Raw genomic sequence first — 22,618 nt, 5'->3', positions numbered from 1 at the left:
GTGAAACAAATATACAAGTGAACTTTGGTGAGTTGATGTGTATGTGCGAAAATTTATGTTTAAAAATGAACAACACGCAGTGGTTTAGAAACGTTAATTTCTGGAAATAATTCGGTATATCGGGAACTATTGGAAATATTACTACAAAATTTCTCATGGTTGGAGCTGAGGTATTTTCGAGTTGATTTGCAGTTGATTAGTTTCCTAGCGCTAATGGGGGCCAGTGAGTTGCCCCTCAAAGTTGGTCACCTCGGATCTCAATTTTTTTAATAAATCGGAAAAAATCCATTTATGATCCGAATGAGCTGAAATTAAAAATATAAATAGCGCTTAAGAAGATCTACAAAAAATACGCTTACATGTGCAGGTTATCTCCATTAGTTGAAGAGTTATTTACGTTTATTTATTTTTAATTTTTCTCCATTTTTTTTTGGTTTTTTAGATATGGCGATTTTTTTTCTAAAATATCACCTATGTATATTGGCAATAAAATTCTAAATAAAATACAAAAAACTTGCTAACAATTAACTTGTCCCTATAAAAAGTTAAACGCATCCAAAGTTGGAACATGTAAAAAGTGCCGTATTTTTTAAGTTTTTTCCCAAAAAGACCCATATATTTTTTTTCTTTTGTAGAAAAAAATTTTCTTCGGGACTATATACAATTTTGATATGATCCGGAAATTTTTATATAATAAAAAAGCGTGTAAAGTAAATTTTGGCTCACTTAAGCGGACACAACACCGCCAAGTCCTATCCAAACTTGGCCAATTTAAATAAAAAATTAGATTTGAGTAAAAAATTCTAAAAAGGCAAAGCACCGATCCTCGAAAAAGCTTCATACTTGTATAACCGTATATGCTTCTTAAATATCTACAAAGTTTTTTTTTCTATCACATGGTAAATAACGTCACAGTAGGCACTTTTCTAAAAAAAACTTAGTTTTTGTAACACATTTTACCCGGTTTAGGAATTTCGGTATTTAAAAATAAAAAAATTTAAAAATTATAATGTGGTTTATTTAAGGATAATTGAGTCTATATTAGTTTCAAATCTTGTTATATCTTTAACCGTTAAAATTTTACATTAATTCAAATTGTATATTTTTCTCCATGTTATATTTTTTTAAGTTTTTAGGTAAATAACGTCCCAAAAAAATTATTTTATTTTACTAAAATATCAATCAATCTTCAAGTCCTAAGGTTTTCAACAATATCAAATACTTATATAAAAAGGCCTTTATTTACTCCTAAAAAGTTCCACAAACCTTGCCCACTTTGGAAAATTTGTATGCTTTTTCATATATAGCATTTTAGGCTCCTATAATTCACAAACAAATAAAGAAACAGACATACATACTTATTTGTTGGTAAAATTTCTATAAATCATACACACGAGTTTTTATTTGCATCATACAATAAGTTACTTATTGTATTCCATCTTTATCTACTAGTATTTGCTTGTGCGAAACATAGGAAAACCAATATGTTACTCTCATTCTCTTTTTATCCACTCATCTGTGTTGCCAAAACGGCGCTTTTTCAGCTAGATCTGGAGGTATTTTTTCGTCGTTAGCGGGTAATTTTCGGAAAAAACCGCTAAGTGGTTTTTCTAGCTGCAAAATATTTTCAGTTGGTGGTTTTTAGGTCTTTTTTATATATTGTATTTACTTAAGCGATACTAAAATAATAAAAATTTTCAAACATTTTTTAAGTGTATGCCGATTTTTCTTTGTGTTGCTTATATGGTTTATCGATAAATGGTGTTTTGCACATATCTAAAAAAATCTAAGCGCCTTAACGACTTAACAGAAAGACAGCTCCAAATCGAATGTTTTGAAAATTACATTAAGCCTAATAGTTATTTAGGTTAATAGTTTGAAACTGAACTACGAAAATACAAAAGCAATGGAAATATGTCTGAAAAGGAATCATAAATAGGACAACGATGTGTTGAACATTTTTGTATATCGTTGTTGAAGCAATTCTAAGGTATTTTTTTTACTTTTTGCTTCTAGTTTTTGAATAAATAATGTATTTCAATAAAAAAAGATGTTATCTCATATTTGGAACAATTTGGATGTTGTCCAGACAATCAGTAACATCTACATTATCTACCATGGTCAAATGCGGAAGTGGAGCGAGTTTTTAGTCAGCTTAATATAGTAAAATCAAACTTAAGAACTTGTTTGCAATCTCAGATGGTCAATGAAATTTTGACAGTAAAGTATATGTATATTAATTTAAGCAAATTAATTTCTATTATTTGGTTGGTACCTCAGAAATATACTCAAAATTATAATTACTAATGCATTGATCTTAATTAATTTTAGTATATAACGTTTTTGGCACACATTTTAATTTAAAATTTAATTATTTTTGTTTTTAAAAAAGTTTTGCTTGATAACTCGTTAAATAAAAATTGAGCGGTTTTAATCAGTGGTTTTACTTAAAGATTTAGTGGTTTCTGGCGTTATTTTAAGTGCAATATGGTGGGATATGGTCTTAAAGTTTTGGCAACACTGCCACTCATACAATAACTACTACAAATAATAACAATACCATGGCGTGCCGCCATGCACATTATCGATCGGCTTGGATCCAAGTCGGCCGATGCGCTTAATATCGACGAACTGTCGAAACTTAGCTGGGCTAAGGCCCAACTGGCTGAGCTGGACAGTTCAAATCCTCCTTCAAGCGCAGATGCAGCGAACCAAGGCGCATCTGCTGGGCCCAAACGGCAACGCTCTGAGGAGGAACTGCTTCAACAGCAAAATCAACAGCCGAAGACTAAACGTCCGAAGCAAGAGGCTCGCGTGGTAAGAAGGCCTTACAGTGAAGTTGCTCGCAACCCAATTGTAAGGGCGATTATCGACAGGAGTGTTGAGGACGGAGCTATCTCCCAGGAGAAATGGCTGAAAATCCGTCAGGGTATGCTGGGGGTATACTGGAAGATTCTCAAGGAGAATCCCGGTCCATCCCCGCAAAACGATGATGCTGGCTGGTATCAAGGCCATGTAAAACTGCTAGCGTGTACCAATGACCGCTCAGCTTTATTGCTAAAGTTAGCAATCGCGTCCCTACGGGAATTGTGGCCCGGCGCGAAACTGGACGTGATACCGGTAAGTGAGATACCTCGCAGACCGAAGGGTACAAGCTTTTGTACAAAAAAGGCACAGGTAAAATTAGATATTGCATATTGGCTAAAAACTATCTTAATATCTTCATTCTTAATGATTATAGCGATGAGGATACAGTAACCGCTGTATGGGAGACGAGGTCATATAATATATGGCTCATCTCGTGCTACATGGCCCATGATCAGGTCGACCCACCACCTAACAACTTGGTGAGGAAAATGATGAGTGCTGCAAATCGCTCCCGGACTCCTGTGGTCATAGGGGCTGATGCCAATACCCATCACACTATCTGGGGAAGCTCGGATACAAACGCTCGAGGTGAGTTTCTATTAGACTTTATATTGGATTATAATCTAGTGATAACCAATAGAGGTTCAGAACCTACTTTTGTAGTTGCAAATAGACAAGAGGTTCTTGATATCACGCTTGTCAGTGCAAGCCATTCTTACATGATCAGAGACTGGAAGGTTTCAAATGACTGTTCCTTCTCGGATTATCGTTATTTAGTTTTCTCCATCAATAGGAAACCAGATAGGGTTGAACCCTTTTTAAATAGGAGGAGGACAAGATGGGATGAGCATCGACGTATTCCATCTGAACTTCTACCCCAACCTCCCACAATTAACGATATTAAGGACATTGTAAGGGCTGTAGATACACTTACGAATTCCATTAATGAGGCTACTAAGCACACTTGTGCATCCTCTGTACAAAGAGGAAAAAAGCGACCACCATGGTGGTCACCAGAAATAGCGGACACCAGGACGAGATGTCGCAAACTCTTCAATGATGCTAAAAGATCAGGAGACTGGTCAACTTATAAGTCATCACTGAATAAATTCAAAAATCTGGTCAGAAATGCAAAACAGAAGACATGGAGGGACTTTTGTAGCGGCGTCGAAAGCTCCTCTGAAACCAGCCGTTTGCGCAAGATTCTGTCTAAATCACCAACCGTTCAGGGTTATATCCAGAAACAGGACAGTAAATGGACCACCAGTGGACAAGAGACTGTTGAAGTACTCATGGACACTCACTTTCCGGGAAGCCTGCCAGTTAGCACGGCATATGAATCCCTACAGCATGATATAATCTCATCCTCAATTGAGATTAACGAGGATAAGCTACTCTGGGCCATTCGGAGCTTTGATCCATACAAATCTCCGGGTCCTGATACCCGCTGACCTGCAAACCAATGCAGAATTAGTTACACCATGGCTGATTACAATATTTCAAGCCTGTCTCTCATGGTCCTACATACCCAATCGCTGGACCGAATGCAATGTGACTTTTATACCTAAGGGTGGAAAGGCTTCACATACCAAGGCAAAGGACTTTAGGCCAATAATTCTATCATCCTTTTTGCTTAAAACCCTGGAAAGAATTATTGACACTCATATAAGAATGTCAGTTGGCCAGGGTTTACTATCTTCCTCTCAACACGCCTATACAAAGGGAAAATCGGTTGAGACGGCACTTCACTCACTAGTAGAGTATATCGAGAAATCTATCGAATTCCGCAATTACACACTTGTCGCCTTTCTGGATATAGAAGGGGCATTTAACAATGTGAAATCTGCAACCATAATATCAGCCCTGGATTCACTAGGACTTGAACAATCAGTAGTTAGGTTCGTTAGGTACCTTCTGAATTATAGGATCATTCGTTCTAAAATTGGAACGACCACGATCTCCAGATCTGCCAAAAGAGGCACTCCCCAGGGGGGTGTTCTATCTCCACTTCTGTGGAACTTGGCCTTAAACTGTCTGCTGAGAAAACTAGATTTCCTGAACTACAAGACTGTTGCCTATGCGGATGATGTAGCGGTGGCGGTCTCAGGGATTCATCTGGGCACGATATCACTAAGACTGGGGACGGCACTCGAAATTTTAAATCGATGGTGCATCGATAGTGGTTTGAGTGTAAATACTAGTAAAACTGAACTTGTACTGTTCTATTTACGGAATAAGATTCCTAACTTTACGCTACCCCGACTAAGCGGTACTCAACTGTCGCTCTCAGATAATGCAAAATACCTGGGTATTATACTTGACAGGAAATAATCCTGGAAACTCAACGTGGAGGCAAGAGCAGCTAAAGCCATGACGGCTATGTATATCTGCAAAAAGGCCATAGGCACGAGATGAGGTATTAGACCCTGAAACATGAATTGGCTAGTCGATACGGTTACTAAACCAATACTATTTTATGGGGTCTCTGTCTGGTGGAAGGCAATGGATAAGGCCTCCAATCGCATACTCTTTGAAAGGGTATTGAGACGTATGGCAATCCTGATAACAGGGGCATTGCGAACTACGGCGACAATTTTTACACTACTCAATTGCATTCCAGTAGATCTAATGGCCAGGCAACTGGCATTAAACACGGCCTTTAGGCTCAACGCCTGCAACGCATGGAATTTCAGGTCCTTTGGACATGCTTGCATAATAGGAAACTTACAAAATCTTCCTGATCTTATTGATTACTGTACCCCCAAACCCTTCTTCCTGAGGAATTTCGGTTTCTCAATCCCATCCAGTATGGAGCTTGTTGATGGTCTCCCTGTCGATGAAATGAGGCTATCGATCTATACGGATGGATCGAAAAAAGGGGATAGAGTGGGCGGGGGCATATACATTCCTGAATTCGGAATAAGAATATCCTTTAGGCTCCCAAATATCGGCCATTAGAAGAGCGGCAAACTGGCTCAGATATTACAGTGTATCTGATAGAGATATCCGTATATATACTGACAGTAAATCCGTAATTAAATCCCTGGTAGGTGTTTATACAACATCGAATATGGTCCAGGAATGCCGGACATCCTTAAATGAGATGGCGACAGTTGTACTCACATGGGTACGTGGACACAGGGACAATGAGGGCAATTGTATTGCCGATTACTTCGCGGGAAGAGGAGCCCTGATGTCAGACGACGAAATACACTTCCTCTGTGGAATCCCGTTATCAACCTGCAAGGAATTGATACAAGACGCGTATTACGAACTTGCCCAAGCAAGGTGGGGTAATGAACCCACTTGTACCACTACGAGGATGATATGGCCTGCGTTGGACTGTAAACGCACGTCGTATCTACTTCGATTACAACGAATACGTCTGAGCAACTTGGTGGCGATGATCACTGGTCACTGCACTTTCGGGACTCATGCCGCAAGACTTGGGTTACCTCATCATGACTTCTTTAGAAGTTGTCAGAACGAGGAAGAGGAAGAAACCATCGTACACTTCTTTTGTGACTGCCCGGCACTGGGTGATATACGTGCTAGGTTCTTAGGTGAGAGATTCGTCAGTACCCTTTCCGGGTTATCTGTAAAGGAACTAAGGTGTATAGACGCCTTTATCAGGGAAAGCGGATGGTTGATAAGACCGGTCACGCAAACTTTACCTCCTAGGGACCCAGCAACCATCCCATGATGGTCTTCGTTTTTTCGAATTCTTTGAATTCTTAACTCCTCTCCTCCTCCTCCTCTTTTTCTTTACACTCTACTCTTGTTAACTTCACTATGACTCAAACTATAGATTTCAATTTTCTTTAACTTCTATTTTCCTTTTTCTTCCGTTCTGTTTCTATTCTCCTTTCAGGTATCACAAAGGGAACGTTTATTGGACCCAAGTGAGCTGAACAAACTTAAGGTGTTGGACGGCTGCCTGAATACCATACCATTCGGAATGGCAAAGAATTAACCTTTTATAAAATCCATTTTTTTAATTAGTTTTTCTAAACCCATTCGTTATGTTGACGAACATCACTGAAAACGGTTTTTTGGAATAACTTCTGAATTTGAGGGTGTTTCTGAAATTTTTTACACAATTTCTAATGGATAAAAATATATTTACAAAAATTATTTTCACAAAACCAAAATTAACATTTTCTCGGTAATTTGTTTTAATGTCTAGTTTTTTTTTAATTGTTCAGCTTTTTAAAGCCCAATGTCCTTTGCGTATCTGAATCTGGCATCCCTAATTCAGCCCCAAACTATAACAGAGCCCACTACAGTGGCTTTTGCTGTTATACCCTACACCACCATAGTGGGGAAGGTATAATGCGTTTGTGCAGATGTTTGTAACGCCCAAAAATGTTAATCTAACACCCACCTTAAAGTATACCGATCGACTTAGAATCACTTTCTGAGTCGATTAAGCGATGTCCATCCGTCTGGCTGGCTGTCTGTCCATGTAAACCTTGTGCGCAGAGTAAAGGTCGCAATTTTGAAGATATTTCGATCAAATTTGGTACATATTATTTTTTCCACCCAAGCTCCAAGCCTATTGAAACTGGCTGAAATCGGTCCATTATTTCACCTAGCCCCCATACAAATGTCGTTCCGAAATTGGACTTTATCGGTAAAAAATGTTTAATTTATGTATGTATCTCCACAAATTCCGCTCCAAATAAGTTTTAAATATACAAAATTCATGTCACCAAATTTTGTTACGATCAGTCCATAATAATTCATAGCTCCCATATAGACCCGCTTCCGAAAATCACTTTAACGTGCATAAATAACTTTCATATAGACATAAATCACACGACCTAATTTCATGTTGATCGGTCCATAACTGATCATTGCTATAAGGGACACTTCCGAAAATCAGTCACGAATATAAATTATTGATATTTTAAAAGAAAAATGTTTTTGGAAAAACATTTACTTAGTGTAGGGTACTATATGGTCGGGCTTGACCGACCTTACTTTCTTACTTGTTATACCCTACACCACCATAGTGGGGAGGGTATTATGCGTTTGTACAGATGTTTGTAACGCCCAAAAATATTAGTCTAACACCCACCTTAAAGTATACCGATCGACTTAGAATCACTTTCTGAGTCGATTAAGCGATGTCCGTCCGTCCGTCCGTCTGGTTGGCTGGCTGTCCATGTAAACCTTGTGCGCAGAGTACAGGTCGCAATTTTGAAGATATTTCGATCAAATTTGGTACATATTATTTTTTCGGCTCAAGGACCAAGCCTATTGAAACTGGCTGAAATCGGTCCACTATTTCACCTAGCCCCCATACGAATGTCCTCCCGAAATTGGACTTTATCGGTCATAAATGTTTAATTTATATATGTATCTCCACAAATTCCGCTCCAAATAAGTTTTATATACGCGAAATTCATGTCACCAAATTTTGTTACGATCGGTCCATAATTAGTCATAGCTCCCATATAGACCCGCTTCCGAAAATCACTTTAACGTGCATAAATCGCTTAAAAATGTTGGTAAACACACAAAATTCAACATAGTTAACTTTAATATAGACATAAATCACACGACCTAATTTCATGGTGATCGGTCCATAATTGGTCATAGCTCCCATATAACCCCACTTCCGAAAATCACTCAAAAATATAAATTATTGAAATTTTAAAAGAAAAATTTTTTTGCTCTTTTACTTAGTGTAGGGTATTATATGGTCGGGCTTGACCGACCATACTTTCTTACTTGTTTTTATAATGGAATTCGGTAAAACTTGGTAAATTCGATTATAAAGCGATTTCAGGCCATCCTAGACAACAAAGGATATGCAACTAAATATTGATCGCACACTTTGAAATACCTATTTTATACCTATGTCCGATTATGTGATTGTTGTATATGTATACACTAGGGTATTCAATTAATCGGGTTTCTGGTTTAATCGGTTAATCGAGCAAATAGTTAATCGAGGTTTAGATTTATTCGGTTAATAATCGGTTAATTTAAAATTATTCGATTAACCGAATAATTTCTATTTTAATTTTAAATTGAAAATACAACAACAAATTTTGTGTACAAAAACATAAAAAACAGCAAATAAGGTATTTGAGATCATTTTTGTATACATATCGCCTACTTGCGCAACAACGTCATAACTCCGTGTTTTTTGAACTGAGTAATACAAAATATGCGCTGTTCTATAATCTTTCATATAGTTTTATCAGTTTTCAAAGAAGTCAATTATTTTTTGTGTGAGAGTGTTTTTTTGTTGTAAACATCAAAATTAAAATTCATGTTTTCTCGTATATTTGATAAGTAAAAATTTGGGTTAAATACAGGTTAGAAAGATATTAACATCTACTATTTATATTTCTGAAATCGCATGATATGTTGAAAATTTATTTAAGAAATAGTAAAATGTCATGAAATATTCAAAAACGTTTTTCTCGAAACGACTTTTTTTGAATTATGACGTTGTTGCAGGAAATTAGCGATGTGTGAGTTTTTTTAGGGTTTTAGTGAGATCTTCTGAAATAATCTTTTATAAATAGAATATAATTTAAACGATTTTTTTCTTTAGAATTAATAAAACTTTTCTTGGAAAAAAAACTCTCAAAAGCATGATAAAGAATATTCCTTTTTGGATTGTTTTAGATTTTGATTAATTTAACAGCTTCGTTTATACATGTAAATATAAACAAAATTTCAAATACATGTAAATTAAATATGTCAGTTGTTATACAACTCACTAATCATGTTTATAGGATGTTCAAAAAATATATAATTTTAATTTGAAATTTGTATTTGAATTGAAACGGATAAATAAATACAAAAGCATTTTTTTAAGTGCAAAAAAAGGATTTTCGGTTAATCGACACAAATTAATCGGTTTATTTGTTATTTGAAAATCGGCAATTTCAAATTATTCGAACAGTTAACCGTCTAAAATTAATCGGTTAACCGATTAACGGTTAATTAGTTTTAATAAAGATGCTTGATCATACATCAATCATATGCTTGTGTAAACACACCAAAACTTAAATCATATGATTGTGGTATATAAACAATACATGGTGTCAGATGTGGCTGCGTAAAAAAAATTTACGTATAAAAAACTAAAAAAAAAGAAATTCAAAACAAACTTAAAAACGAAAATGTCGACTAAAGAAGAAAAACACAATTCCAGTGAAGCTAGTGGACAGTTGAGCAATGTGACACTGTCGCAAATAAATCTAAGAGCTAGTAATATGGCCAGGGAATGGAAGATGTGGCACACACAATTTAAAATATTTCTAAGAGCGTCCAATTTAGAAAGTGCTTCCGATCAACGTAAGGTGGCACTCTTACTCCATCATCTTGGTAGCGGTGCTTTGGACATTTTCTATTCATTTAATGATGATGTGGACACGGTTGGTTATGAAAATCTTGTGTCAAAATTTGAATTATACTTCGTACCAAAAGTTAATATTGCCATGGAAAGGTACAAATTTTTTATGTGTCAACAGCAAGCTGACCAGTCAATTGATGATTATGTCACTCTTTTAATAAACATAAGTCTCAGTTGTGAATTTGGTACCTTACGGGAATGCCTGGTAAAAAACACTACAACAAATGGATGATACAGAGATATCTATGAATTATTTGAGAAACAAACAAAAAATGAAGCAGATGAACATGCAGAAACAATCCAATATGAATAAATGTACAAGACGTGGTCAGGTACATAACAACAAGTGCCCAGCATTAAGGGTTAAATGTCACAATTGCGGTAAAATGGGACATTTTGAGAAGATGTGTTTTTTAAAGAAAGAATACGTAAAATATGTGTATGCCGATGATGAGGCTGATGCTGAGGTTGCTAAAGAAGAGGAGGAAGAAGACTTGTTTGTAGGTTCGCTGTCTAAAAAACATCAAAAGTCGAGTGGAATGTGGAGGTAAACATAAACAACAACAAAATTGTATGTCAAGTTGACACGGGGGCACAGGCAAACATTGTCTTTTGAGACCATCAGCCTATTAAATATGAAACATATGATTAAAAATACAAATGTTAAAATATTTACATTTAGCGGTGAACAGTTAAACGTGTTAGGTTTTGCTGATTTGTCAGTTATTTATGAAGGTCAAATATTTAACATAAAATTTTACATTGTTAATATTATTTGTCGAAATATTATCGGACTTGAGTCTGCTATAAAGTTGAATTTGATAAAGAATATAAATATGATTGAACATGAGAATTTAAAAATTAATAAATTGATTGAAAATTATTCCGATGTTTTTAATGGTCTTGGCCTTTTGCAAAATAAATGTAATTTAAAAATACGTGAAAATATTTCGCCTATTGTAGATCCACCCCGCAAAATTCAATTTAAATTGCATGAAAAGCTTAAACATTAATTAAAAATAATGACTGACTTACGGCCATTTTCACAATGTACGATTAAAAGTTAACGTGAACTTTAACCGCAAGTTAGGCTAATATGAATTTCACAATGTACAATTAATTCTTAACTGACACTATTTAACAACAAAGTTGCTGTTAAATATAACCGAATAAATTTCGCCGGTTAGCATCTTAATTGTAAGAAATATAATAAAAGAACATGGAAAAACATTTATATTTTTGTAATATTTATAATTTTTAAAAGTGTAAAGCGAAGAAAAGTAAATTTGGAACGGGGTGATCCATATACCACCCGGATATTGCACTTACAAACCAAACAACAAATGTGCACTTTTCCTTGTTGGTTTTCAGTAATTGTTGTTCAGTTTGTTCTGTAAATTTTACAGTTAGGAACCTTAATATTTTTGAGTTTTATACGTTTTTTTTATTATACCACTAAGAAAACACAAATTATTGTTTTTTATGCCGTCTTTATTTTTTATATTTCAATCTTTCATTACACTATTTTTCGTAAACAAATGTATGCATTATTGCCACACTTTCTACTGAATGCTTTGGTTAAGTAATCAAATGATGGTGAAACGTAAATCGGTAACCGTTGGTTAAATGGTCCCCGTTAAACAAACCGACAGTTAGTTAATTTTCCGGTTAAAATGAAATAATCGTACATTGTGAAAATGGCCGTTAAACGTTATAGAACCGATTAGTGAGCCAACAGAGTGGGTGAGTTCTATTGTTATTGTATCGAAACCAAACGGCAGTTTAAGGATTTGCTTGGATCCAAGAAACTTGAACAAAGCTATATTGCGTCCTCATTTTCCTTTTCCGAATATTGAGGATTGTAAGTCTCGATTAGGAGGTTCAAAATATTTTTCGTCACTAGATGCCAACAGTGGCTTCTGGATGATACCTTTAAATGAGAAATCGTCTAAATTGTGTACTTTCAACACACCTTTTGGTCGATATCGGTTTTTAAGATTACCTTTTGGTATAAATGCAGGACCGGAAATTTTTCACGCAGAGATGGTTGTTGTTGTTGTAGCAGCATTGATTGCTGAGTTGACAGCCCTTGGCCGAGTGAACTCGGGTCATTCCGGTGCGTAGAACCGGCTGTCGTGGGAATGACGCAGAGATGGTTAGATTGTTTGGTGATATACCAGGCCTAGTCATCTATATTGACGATTTTTTGATTCACTCCTCTACAAAAGAGGAACATTTGGACATTTCGAGTTAAGATTTAATAAATCCAAATGTAGAATGCTAAAATCCGAGATAAAGTTCTTAGGACAAATTTTTGATGAGAACGGTGTTAGACCTGATGAAGAAAAGATTAACCCCTATATGCATAAAGAGTTTATAAATTTATCAAAGGTTTATAAAACTGATTTTGTATGGAAATTTTGTTTAATAAACCTTTGATAAATTTATAAACTGTTTATGCATATGGGGGTAAATATATTATTAATATGCCAAAACCGAATAATGTAAAAGAGTTACAGCGTTTTTTTGGATATGGTAACATATCTGGGCTCATTTATAGATAACTTATCTGCGGAAAATAAAAATCTGAGAGAGCTGTTGAAAAAAGAAATTCAATGGCACTGGTCTAAAAAGAGTTTGAGAATCTCAAATGTGAAATTACAAAATCTCCAGTTTTGACATATTTTGATTCCAAAAAAGAATTAACTTTGTCAGTTGATGCGTCAAAATTTGCTTTGGGTGCTACAATAATGCCTGAAAACCATCCAATTGCTTATGCATCGGTATCGTTAACTGATGCACAACAAAGATATGCACAAATTGAAAAGGAACTTTTTGCTATACTTTTTGGTTGTACGAGATTCCATCAATTTATTTATGGCTCAAGAGTTTTGGTTGAAACAGACCACAAGCCACTGGTTAGTTTGTTTGACAAACCTCTTTTTAAAATACCAAACAGGCTACAAAGGTTTATGTTGCGTTTGCAAACTTATGATATAGCAGTTGTCTACAAACCAGGAAAATACTTGCATATCGCTGATACCTTGTCAAGGGCTCCACTTACGGAATCTAATTTTACGGAAATGGATAATGAAATTTCACTTCAGTGCAATTTTATAGCCTCACATTTAGAGGGGCCATTTTCAAATATTAAAGATGTAAAAGAGTATTCTAGAAATGATGTTACTTTTATGAAAATAGTTGAATTTGTTTATCAGGATGTAATGCCATACTTCAAGGTCAGGGATGAAATTTCTATTTTGGATGATATTTTGCTAAAAAATGATCAAATATTGATTCCGAAATGTTTACGTAAATCAATTCTTAACAAAAATCATGAGGGCCATTTGGGGATTCAACGATGCAAGAATTTGGCACGGCAGTCAGTTTATTGGCCAGGCATATATAATGACATTGAAAACATTGTCACCAATTGTGAAAGTTGCATGCGATACCAGAATTCCAATCCAAAATCTGAAATGTCACCTCATGAAATTGTTGATATACCATGGTTTAAGCTGGGTTGTGATCTATTCGAATTTAGAAAGAAAATGTATATACTCATTGTTGACTATTATTCGAAATATATAGAAATTGAATCATTGAATTCGGGATATAATAGTTCACAGGTTATTTTGAAATTGAAATCAATTTTCTCGCGACATGGAATTCCACATATTTTGGTGACAGATAATGGTCCTCCATATAATTCCAATAATTTTAAAACATTTTGTGATGGCTGGGGAATTGACCATAAAACGTCGAGCCCATATTTACCCAGATCTAACGGCTTGGCTGTTCAATCCAAACAATTTAAAAATGAATGTTGAAAACACCTACAGGCTGTTGGTTTCCTGGTCGGGTAATTCAGAATTGCAAAGAGCCAAAATCATTTTTAATTAAGGATACTAACGATGTTATATACCGAAGAAATCAACAACATATAAAGACTTCCGGAAATATATTAGTAGAAAATCAAGAAAATAAGGTGTCGGAATTAACCGATACAGTAGAAGTGGAATTAAATAATGATGATGGTATTGAGGGTAATATAAATGAGTAAAATCAAAGTAGAAAATGCTTAGTAAATCCTGAAGTAACTAATAGATTTATTACAAAAAGTGGCAGAATTGTAAAACAGCCAGAAAAATTAAATATATAAGCTTTATAAACTAAACTATTATTTTAAAATTTTCTTTGTGTATAAATAAGAACTTTACTAATATTGTATTCGTAAATTTATATTATATTATAAAATGTACAAATAATCACATACCATAAGTTTATGTATATATTTTTATATCTAAAAAAGGGGAGATGTTGTATATGTGTACACCCTCTTTATTATATATGTAAACACCTTATTAGTTTTAATAAAGATGTTTGATCATACATCAATAATATTCTTGTGTAAACACACAAAAACTTAAAGCATATGATTGTGGTATATAATCATTCTATTATAAACAAAACAGTGATGAACTCAAGAAATTTAGTTATTTTGGTTTTTATGCAAAAATTTGGTTTTAGTTATGCAAATTTTAATTTTTATTTTATACAGTGAGTGTCACTCAAAATCGTACAACATATTTTTTTGTTAAATATTATGAAATTATACTGGCAATAATAGGTGATTATATAAAAAATTAAAAGTAATTTTTTTTAATTGGAACAAAAAATATGTATTTCAACAAAAAATATAACAAAACCTCAATTCCTGAAAAAAATATTGATGAAAATTAAAAAATATCACAAAATTCATATTTCACTTCTTATATTAAATTTTATATAACACTTATATTAAATTTTAATTAAAACTTTAAAAATTAAAAAAAAAATTAATATTAAATAATCCTAATACTTTGTAGGGTATCCTTTGCTATTTTTTAGTGCCTGTACGACTTTAAGTGAAGAGTTAATATTCTGGGCACTGACGGTGTTACCCAATTTTTTTATTTGTAGATAAGGGCTGTTTAGGTTGCATCCTTTTTGTAATAACTACATTAAACGTATTATACTATTTTTAGCAACGTTAGAATCTATTGTTGCTTCCTTTTTTATGCAACTTTGCTGGTAGTATTTTACTAGATTCTAGCTAGTAAACCGTTAACGGGACCTTAAATATTGTTTGCCACCAAATTAAGCTTGTTATTTTAGCATTAAAAAACACTTGTCAAATTGTCTTCGACATAAGCAGTAGGTGCATTTTTTTTTTTTGTTTTTTATAAAGAGAAGTAACACTCAGGCAATTAATTATGCCTATATATAAATGTGTTACTTTCTTTGGAAAGGGGATAGAGTGTAGAGGAAAAGGTGGTGAAAGGAGGAGAAAAGCTTTTAATTAACAACTCTGCAATTGCGCGTTATGTTTGTTATTAGTGCAGGTTGCAGCGCCTCTGGTGGTGAGATGGCGCCTTAGTCAAGCCAACAACCTTTATTTTATTATTTTACTTCGGTGGCGTTTTATTGTTATACCACCGAAGGAGGGCGCTGTGATAAATATTAGTTATTAGTAAACTAATAATTATTATAAACTGATGTTGTTGATTGGCAGCGGCTGGGAATCGAACCCAGGCCACAAATACCATATCATGCTTAATGATCAAACGCGCTAACCAATTAAGCCACAGCACCCACTAACTAATCTTACTAAAAAACGCAATATATTCCTTCTACGAGGTAATATTTATTTACAATAAAAAGAGATCTTCGTCTCTAATTTAAACTTGAACTTTGTTTGTTTTATTTTTATAACAATTTTGGAAAACTTGGATTGATGCCATACATTTGGTCCTAGCGAACCGGATTTTGAAACGAGTACTGGATCTTTAGGCATCATTGAACTCCATCATCCCTTGGTAACAATACAGTCCACCGGCAATATATATTTATTTTACATAAAATAATGTACGTAAATATATTTCAATTTGAGCAAAAGTTTTTTTTTTTTTTTGTTTTTAACGCGAAAAAATACATATTTCATTTGTGCTTTATTTTAAAGATAAAACTCTTTGATTTTAGAAATATTGTCACTATTTCTTGTTTTGTTTGAACAAATAAATTAAATTGTTTAGCCGTATTATAAACTAACGTGATCATTGTCGATATTATTATTATTATCGCATACAAATTAGTATTTCTTACATTTTCTTTTGGGCGATTATTTGTTTACAGATTTACATCTGTAAATTACAATAACAATAATATATTCCTCTTCTTACATTGTATTGGTCACCCTACGGTCGGTCAGTTTGACTACAACATAGTTTCGGGATATATTTTTTTTAATTTTTTTTATATTTTTGTAATTAATTTTTATATATAATCGAAAATTGAATAAGGAAAATGCCAGTCACTCCACTTAATAGATTCATTAGAGCATCGGATGCTCTTATTGCTTTTGAGGCAGATTTTAATGATTTTCCTGAGGACATTCATAATGTTTATACCTTGGAGGTTCAGAGCGCTGAAATAAAAGTATTATGGGAGAAAGTTAAAACAACATATGAGGCCTGTTTAGATTTTTTGGAGAATTCTGATACAGAGCCTAGTGATGTAGATGTAGCTGCGTCTAAATATCAGGTCACATATGTAACCTATATGAAATGTTTAGGTTCGATTAATGAGAAGGTGAGCAAATTTAAATCGGTACCGAACGCAAGTGATTCGCCAGTAGTGAATTCTGATTCTGGGCATACTTTGACTCTACCCCCTTGCGATGTCGACGCATTTGGAGGGGATTATGATTCTTGGCCGGCCTTTAGAGATTTATTTACGGCGATTTATAAAACAGCTCGCGCCTTAGTAATGTAGAACGTCTTTGTCATTTAATACGTAAGACCGAAGGTGAAGCTAAGGATATTGTTTTGAAAAGTACGTTGAGTAATGAGGGCTTTGAAGTAGCCTGGCGGGATCTTAAGATTGCATATGAGAATCCTCGTATGTTAGTAAACAACCAACTGAAATTTCTGTTTAGTTTGCCATCCTTTGACAAGGAAACTAGTGTCGGACTTAAGACCTTACAACGCGGAATTAATAGTTGTCTTACATCCCTTTCTATTTATAAAGTGTCTACTGATAATTGGGACCCAATTATCATCTTTATATGCATTCAAAGGCTACCTTCATCGACAGTTTCTCTTTGGGAACAGAGCGTAAAGGACAAGACGGCTCTTTCCCTTTGGAATGATTTGAATAACTTTCTGACGGAAAGAATTCTGACATTGGACTGTCTTCACAATCTTAAGGGTAATGTTTTGGAAACAAAGTCACACCACGTGAACTATTCTGTACCTTCTGACGATGTTACTTCTTCAAATATTTATTGTATTTATGTCCTAACCAATCCCTCTTTTTACGCTCTTGTCGACGATTTAAGAGTCTTCCAATAACTAACAGGATTTTAGCTGTGAACGAAAATAACTGTTGTTATAATTGTCTTTCAAGAACACATCATGTCAGCAATTGTAAAAGCAATAATAATTGTTTAATTTGCGATAATCGACACCATACTATGCTTCATCAAGAGCCAATAAAAAATTCAAACTTGGAATGGCCTACGACTTCTTCCGGTCAGAGTTCTGCAGAGATTATTCGAATCACTAACTCGACACCGAGTTATCATCAACCTTCTACTTCTACTAATGTTACGCAAACTCGACAAGTATTTCATACACGTCAAAATCAATCTGTTATCTTAGGAACTGCATCAGTAAATATCACACATAATGGCAATAGGTATCAGGTCCGAGGTCTTATTGATTCAGCTTCGGAATGTTCATTCGTTAGTAATCGATTACGAAAAAGGTTTAAACTTCCCACGCATTCTGCAAATGCTAAAGTTTCTGGCGTAAATAATACGGTTTCTGTAGTTTCGAGAAAGGCTTGTTCTCTGAAGATCGGCTCTGATTTGGATTCTTCTGTAGTACTTAATACCACCAAGGCCTTTGTTTTGCCAGATATATCGGGGAATTTGCCTTCGATTTCTGTAAACGCCGACATTAAAGGATTATTGGCAAATCTTCATTTGGCAGATTCCAGTCCTTTCGATAGCCGGCCTGTTGATATTCTTATTGGGGCTGATTTATATCCGCAAATTATGTTACCGGAAATTCGACGAGACCTATTAGGGTCATTGTTGGCTCAGAGAACAATTTTTGGCTGGATACAGACAGGTCCAGTTAATTCTATATAATTATCAGTTAATGGTATTTCACTAACTCGGGATTTCCTAAAAGACCTAATGCTGTCATTTGATTATTCCTCTTTTTATTACTATGGATCTACATCTATGAATTAAACACAAATGAATTCAACATTTTAACTAACACTCGAATTGTATATTTACATTATCATTAAAAAATCTCATTGAAATATATTTACGATTTACCCTAGTATGTATTATTTTACTATATTCTTTATAAAAACAATACCTTTAATGGTCAGTTGATGGATCTGTCTAAAAACCATTCAGTTGATGGATCTGTCTAAAAACCATTGCCCGCAAGGGTCAGTTGATGGATCTGTCTAAAAACCATTCAGTTGATGGATCTGTCTAAAAACCATTCAGTTTATGGATCTGTCTAAAAACCATACCTATGCTATTAACATTACAACACACATTAATGTTGCAAGGTGGCCGGCAATGTTTATGTTGCATCCTTTTTGTAATAACTACATTAAACGTATTATACTATTTTTAGCAACGTTAGAATCTATTGTTGCTTCCTTTTTTTATGCAACTTTGCTGGAAGTATTTTACTAGATTCTAGCTAGTAAACCGTTAACGGGACCTTAAATATTGTTTGCCACCAAATTAAGCTTGTTATTTTAGCATTAAAAAACACACACTATTGTCTTCGACATAAGCACTACGTGCATCTTACTAAAAAACGCAATATATTCCTTCTACGAGGTAATATTTATTTACAATAAAAAGAGATCTTCGTCTCTAATTTAAACTTGAACTTTGTTTTATTTTTATAACAATTTTGGAAAACTTGGATTGATGCCATACAAGGGCAATTAAAATTATACCATATTTTCTGATATGTAATAGCACACACAATATAAAAATAGTATTTTAAAATATTTCCAAAACATCAACTTTCTAAAACTAATGAATAAAATTTTACTACGATGGTGTACGATTTTAAGTGACATTCACTGTATATTGGTATGTGGAGTGTAAATATCAGCGAAAAAAAATATTTTTTTTGTGCATTATTTTGATGTTTAGAGCACATTTACATCAGACAAAATCTTGTCCGATTATTCGTTGGAGCCACTGTATATTGAACGTGTAGCAGCACACCTTCGGAAGTTTGTATATTGTTTTATTCGGGACATAAAATATATAATATATGTGACGTTAATCTTAATTTAAGCGTTTTAATTATAAATACCATTTTTTCGCAACTCTTCTTATTAGCAACAGGATTCAAAACTACAAGAACATTAGTAGGCTTTGGAATGGAATGCTTGTTAACCTCATTGCAAACATATCTCATGTGCCTAGAAATTCTGTAAATAGTAAAATATTTTAAAGTATATAAAACAAATTATTATTTAAAATCTTACTGATATTCATTTTTAATGTAGATAATTCCATACACAACTGGAATTGATGCGATACTCAATTTTTTCCAATGACTTTTTGTAAATAGTATAATTTTCTCCATATTAAATTTTAACACTGGTCATCAAATCAAACCAACAATACTGAATTAGGGTGCATAAAAATGTACGGCCGTGAACAAAGTAAATTAATAAAGTAGCGACAGTACCAAGGCGAATCTATAGAAGGTGACGACAGAAGAACAGCTGATTATTTTTTTTATTCAGTTGTTTAGACAAGTGAACTGTCAATTCACTTGTGTTTGTTGTGGCGAAAAATACAACAAACCCAAAAGCAAAAACAACCACAGGCAACTTTGACAGTTCACTTATCTTTTTACAAAAACAAAGTACCTGTTGTTTTTGTATATGTTGTATTTGTTGTAGTTCTGTCGTCACCTTCTATAAATTCGCCTTGGACAGTACTACAACAAATAAAACATTTACAGAAACAACAGGTACTTTGTTATTGTTAAAAAGTAAGTGAACTGTCAAAGTCGCCTATTGTTGTTTTTGTTTTTGGGTTTGTTGTATTTTTCGCCACAACAACCACAAGTGAATTGACAGTACAAACTGAATAAAAAAAAATTGTCAGCTGTTCTACTTAGTCTACTTTATTAATTTTTACTTTGCCTGTGAACAAAACAATCCAGAAACAGATGATTGTTATTTTTTTGTAGATGTTGTACGTGGGCCAAGATAGCGTCGAAGAATTATTTTAGATTTTGGGAATTTAAAAAACCGGGAAGTCAAAATACCGAAGTTATGGGAATTAAGAAAATCGGGAAGTAAAAATAGCTAATTATAAGTAATAGGCAATAGGTTCATTTACTTTCCCAGTAAATACTTGCAACGAGAGAGTAAAATCAGAATTTACAAAATTCCTCTATTAAGTTCTCAAAAATAGTAAAAAATAAATGAACGCTTTTCCAGTAACAATTGTTTTATACACACAATTTTCTTATTTTATTCCTTTTAAAATGTATAAATACTCACATTTTCTTAAATTTTATTGAAAATTCTATTGTTTTGACATTTTTTTCACCACAAAAATAAAATTTTAAATAAATAAACGGTATAAATCAAGATCAATGTGAATATTAAGAGAATAAATCAGCAACGTTTTTTTTTTTTTGCCATTTTGGAGGATCCCATTTTTTTCTGGAAACATTCACACGATTTTTAGCATTAACCTTCTTATTTAGGTATTATCCTTCTTATTTAGGTATTAACCTTCTTATACCTAAATTCCAACTAGTAATTTTTATTAAAATTAAATTGTAGTTTTCCCGTAATAAATCAGCAACGATTTGTTTTGGCCATTTTTGATTAACCTGCTTATACCTAAATTCCAACTAGTAATTTTTGTTAAAAAAAATATTTTTTTTGTGCATTATTTTGATGTTTAGAGCACATTTACATCAGACAAAATCTTGTCCGATTATTCGTTGGAGCCACTGTATATTGAACGTGTAGCAGCACACCTTCGGAAGTTTGTATATTGTTTTATTCGGGACATAAAATATATAATATATGTGACGTTAATCTTAATTTAAGCGTTTTAATTATAAATACCATTTTTTCGCAACTCTTCTTATTAGCAACAGGATTCAAAACTACAAGAACATTAGTAGGCTTTGGAATGGAATGCTTGTTAACCTCATTGCAAATATATCTCATGTGCCTAGAAATTCTGTAAATAGTAAAATATTTTAAAGTATATAAAACAAATTATTATTTAAAATCTTACTGATATTCATTTTTAATGTAGATAATTCCATACACAACTGGAATTGATGCGATACTCAATTTTTTCCAATGACTTTTTGTAAATAGTATAATTTTCTCCATATTAAATTTTAACACTGGTCATCAAATCAAACCAACAATACTGAATTAGGGTGCATAAAAATGTACGGCCGTGAACAAAGTAAATTAATAAAGTAGCGACAGTACTACAACAAATAAAACATTTACAGAAACAACAGGTACTTTGTTATTGTTAAAAAGTAAGTGAACTGTCAAAGTCGCCTATTGTTGTTTTTGTTTTTGGGTTTGTTGTATTTTTCGCCACAACAACCACAAGTGAATTGACAGTACAAACTGAATAAAAAAAAATTGTCAGCTGTTCTACTTAGTCTACTTTATTAATTTTTACTTTGCCTGTGAACAAAACAATCCAGAAACAGATGATTGTTATTTTTTTGTAGATGTTGTACGTGGGCCAAGATAGCGTCGAAGAATTATTTTAGATTTTGGGAATTTAAAAAACCGGGAAGTCAAAATACCGAAGTTATGGGAATTAAGAAAATCGGGAAGTAAAAATAGCTAATTATAAGTAATAGGCAATAGGTTCATTTACTTTCCCAGTAAATACTTGCAACGAGAGAGTAAAATCAGAATTTACAAAATTCCTCTATTAAGTTCTCAAAAATAGTAAAAAATAAATGAACGCTTTTCCAGTAACAATTGTTTTATACACACAATTTTCTTATTTTATTCCTTTTAAAATGTATAAATACTCACATTTTCTTAAATTTTATTGAAAATTCTATTGTTTTGACATTTTTTTCACCACAAAAATAAAATTTTAAATAAATAAACGGTATAAATCAAGATCAATGTGAATATTAAGAGAATAAATCAGCAACGTTTTTTTTTTTTTGCCATTTTGGAGGATCCCATTTTTTTCTGGAAACATTCACACGATTTTTAGCATTAACCTTCTTATTTAGGTATTATCCTTCTTATTTAGGT

At 33.5% G+C, this 22,618-nt stretch overlaps 1 protein-coding gene and 1 long non-coding RNA gene across 3 annotated transcripts in view; both read right to left on the bottom strand.

Annotated features, from left to right (window-relative positions):
* Mulk (acylglycerol kinase-like protein Mulk) overlaps window positions 1-19,981 on the bottom strand; it is a 69,727-nt gene extending 49,746 nt beyond the window's left edge. The window contains exons 1-2 of the mRNA XM_065501312.1: window positions 19,826-19,981; window positions 19,651-19,768 (exon numbers count right to left, since the gene is read on the bottom strand). Of these exons, the coding sequence (XP_065357384.1) occupies window positions 19,651-19,768; window positions 19,826-19,926 (219 nt within the window). The 5' untranslated portion in view covers window positions 19,927-19,981. The remainder of the gene's footprint in view (window positions 1-19,650; window positions 19,769-19,825) is intronic.
* An 819-nt stretch (window positions 19,982-20,800) lies between these two features.
* LOC135952469 (uncharacterized) lies at window positions 20,801-21,755 on the bottom strand. 2 transcript variants are annotated; one of them, XR_010576037.1, is made up of 3 exons: window positions 21,612-21,755; window positions 21,437-21,554; window positions 20,801-21,345 (listed from the first exon to the last, which is right to left on the bottom strand). It is a non-coding gene; the product is annotated as an uncharacterized LOC135952469 (long non-coding RNA). The 2 variants fall into 2 exon arrangements; XR_010576036.1 differs by lacking the exon at window positions 20,801-21,345 and having other exon boundaries at window positions 21,351-21,554.
* Between the last annotated feature and the right edge of the window lie 863 nt (window positions 21,756-22,618).

Source organism: Calliphora vicina, chromosome 2 (genome assembly GCF_958450345.1).
Source record: "Calliphora vicina chromosome 2, idCalVici1.1, whole genome shotgun sequence".
Lineage (NCBI taxonomy): Eukaryota > Metazoa > Arthropoda > Insecta > Diptera > Calliphoridae > Calliphora > Calliphora vicina.
The sequence above is the reverse complement of the archived record's forward strand: the minus strand, read 5'-3'. Positions and strand labels throughout refer to the sequence as shown.